Source organism: Mangifera indica, chromosome 17, assembly GCF_011075055.1.
Source record: "Mangifera indica cultivar Alphonso chromosome 17, CATAS_Mindica_2.1, whole genome shotgun sequence".
In the NCBI taxonomy this organism is placed as follows: Eukaryota; Viridiplantae; Streptophyta; class Magnoliopsida; order Sapindales; family Anacardiaceae; genus Mangifera; species Mangifera indica.
The window spans coordinates 10,781,859-10,784,216 of NC_058153.1; the positions used below are offsets into that span (position 1 = coordinate 10,781,859).

General features: G+C 36.0%; 1 protein-coding gene across 1 annotated transcript; it reads right to left on the minus strand.

The window, feature by feature from the left end:
- Nucleotides 1–259: 259 nt before the first annotated feature.
- LOC123200767 (tetraspanin-8-like) lies at nt 260–2,140 on the minus strand. Its single transcript, XM_044616137.1, has 2 exons — nt 1,440–2,140; nt 260–741 (listed from the first exon to the last, which is right to left on the minus strand). The coding sequence occupies exons 1-2, from the start codon at nt 1,944–1,946 to the stop codon at nt 433–435; spliced, it is 816 nt and encodes a 271-aa protein (XP_044472072.1). The 5' UTR covers nt 1,947–2,140; the 3' UTR covers nt 260–432.
- Nucleotides 2,141–2,358: the final 218 nt, after the last annotated feature.

Here is a 2,358-nt window from a genome sequence, read left to right on the forward strand (position 1 = left end):
AATCCACATCATTTGTCCACCCTAAGTTTTTGAACATAACATTTTGTCCCTGTAGATGTAGAGGTGGATTCAATCTAAGCTTCTCGTCTCAATCCCTCTTGCCGCGCCAATGTTGCCACGTTGACTTTTTTTTCTTGTCCAGTGATATCTGAACAAGCCAAACTTGATTTTGAATGGATTATTATAAGTTCTCCGTGTGCTGCTGTTACATTCATAACAGCCTATGCAAATGCAATGAAACAAAACAAGACTACCATCATGATGAAAACACCAACTGATTTTTGTTGAAACTGGATTTCGATATGTTCTAATGACAAGCAAAAATAATCCATCTTAAAAAATATAACCGACATAAGTTAATAACAACAACAATAAGACAAAGTCACTAAATGCAGGAATATATGATCCTTCTACTACTACACATGGCGTCCCTCAAGGGAGTCTTGTATAGGTCTCATTGGTATTGTCCCTCCTGTTGTTCCTGAAAGCGCAGCATCCAATGGAATAGAAAATGATGAGCACAATGAGGAAGACAATGTTGACGATGGCCACCTTTTTCCAGTCAGTCTTGACTTGGTCCAGCAGCCCAGCTTTGCATGACTGGCAGTTGTAGCACAACACAGTTATATCGTTCGACCACGCTTTACAGTCAGGATTGCTTGACGTTGTGCTGGTAGCGGTCCAATTTGTTGGACTCACATATGTGAATCCACAATCGTTTGATGGCTTACAACAACCAGACTGCACACATACAAGAAATCAATTTGGTCATTCAGCACCATCTTTCAAACATATACAAACAACGATCTTGACCAAAAATAAACACAAATTGGAGGACCCAACTGGTCTGAAAAAATCATGCATACAAATAAATCTTACTAACTTATATGTATAAATTAAAATGACAATTTATAATTTGATGATATAATTGTATTTTTTTTTTCATTTTAAAATCATTTTATTAGATTGTATATATAAGTTTGTAATATATGTTATATATTTCCAAGATAACTTAGGTTAAAGATGTCACCATCTATGCTTTAATAATAAACAAAAAATTTAAGAAGCAATCATCTCAAATGTATTCTAATTTGTTTTCTTAGTAAGGATGACTAAACATATTACTCAGAAAAACACAATTTTTTATACTCATTGTCGAAACCCACATCCTAACTCAATAAAAATTTGAGCAAAATCGTGTAAGAAACGGAAACCAAAACTCAAGATCTCCGACAAATGCAGAAAACCCAGATCAAAGTTACAAACTTTCTCAAGGAAGATCAAATTCAAAGTCCATTGATTCCTATGCAAACACAAAACTCTAATCTTTAACCCAAAACCAAGTCAAAGATTAAAACTTTATAGTGTAAGATTAAATTCAGAGTCCAAAAATTCAATTATTGATGATGATACCAAAGAAGACATCTAAATTATTGTACCTGAATAGAAGACAGGTTTTCTGAATAGAATTTTTCAACAGTGTCATTAATTAACTTGTTGGAAATGCTTGAGCAAACTTTACTATCGGCCAAACAACTCTTAATCTTGTTCCAGTTACCGGTGCTATTCACTCTTTTCTGCAACCAATTCGAGTAATCTCCCAATCTGTACTCTTTATAACCCCTGTTTGACAACACTTGGCCGGCGCCTTTGTTGGTGACAACGAAGGCGAAGATGGTGAAGCAAAAAAGCAGCACAATCAGCAAGAACACGACGAACAAGTAAAGCCAAAGGAGCAAAGAAACTCTGCAGCAGGCGCCAATCAAACCGGCCAAGGAGACCAACATGAGAAAAACTCCGAGAATAATCACCGGCTTTTCGAGGAACTTCTCGCACACTGTAGCGCCACTTTTGGAGAGCCAAATACCGGCACCGATGATGGGGATTGAGATGACGAGAGTGATAAAGTTGAGAATGCCGATCAAGTTATTGCTGAGACGAAACATTGTGAAAAGGAAAACCCAGGAAGGGGGAAGAAAAGGGTAGTGAAAGATTGAAGCTTTAGGGAGGAAAACTGAAATTGAATGGGAAGGGATAGATTTGAAGCGGGGATTTAGATTGTTGTGAACAGAAGAGTTGATTTTCTGTGAGCAACTGCAGAGAAAGTTTTTGGAGTATTGGAGAGATAAAAGGTGGTTAATCTTGAAGAAGAATGCCTAGGGTTGTACACGTTTTTTGTGAACATTTTATTGGGGCACATGTCGTGTTGGGGTTGATCTATTTTGATAGTAAGTAGCGTAAATAATATTACCTTATTTTAAATGAGAAAATTTTCTTTTTAGATTTTTAAGATTTTTTAGAAAGGGTAATTAATTAAAATATCTAATTTAAGGGGGTTACACATAAATCATTAACTCT

Bases quoted from the DNA above. Each gene is read 5' to 3' on its own strand.
- LOC123200767 (XM_044616137.1), bottom strand. From the start codon at position 1,946: ATGTTTCGTCTCAGCAATAACTTGATCGGCATTCTCAACTTTATCACT. The intron at 742-1,439 runs GTACAATAATTT...GTATGTGTGCAG, and splicing joins AAAACCTGTCTTCTATTCAG to TCTGGTTGTTGTAAGCCATC.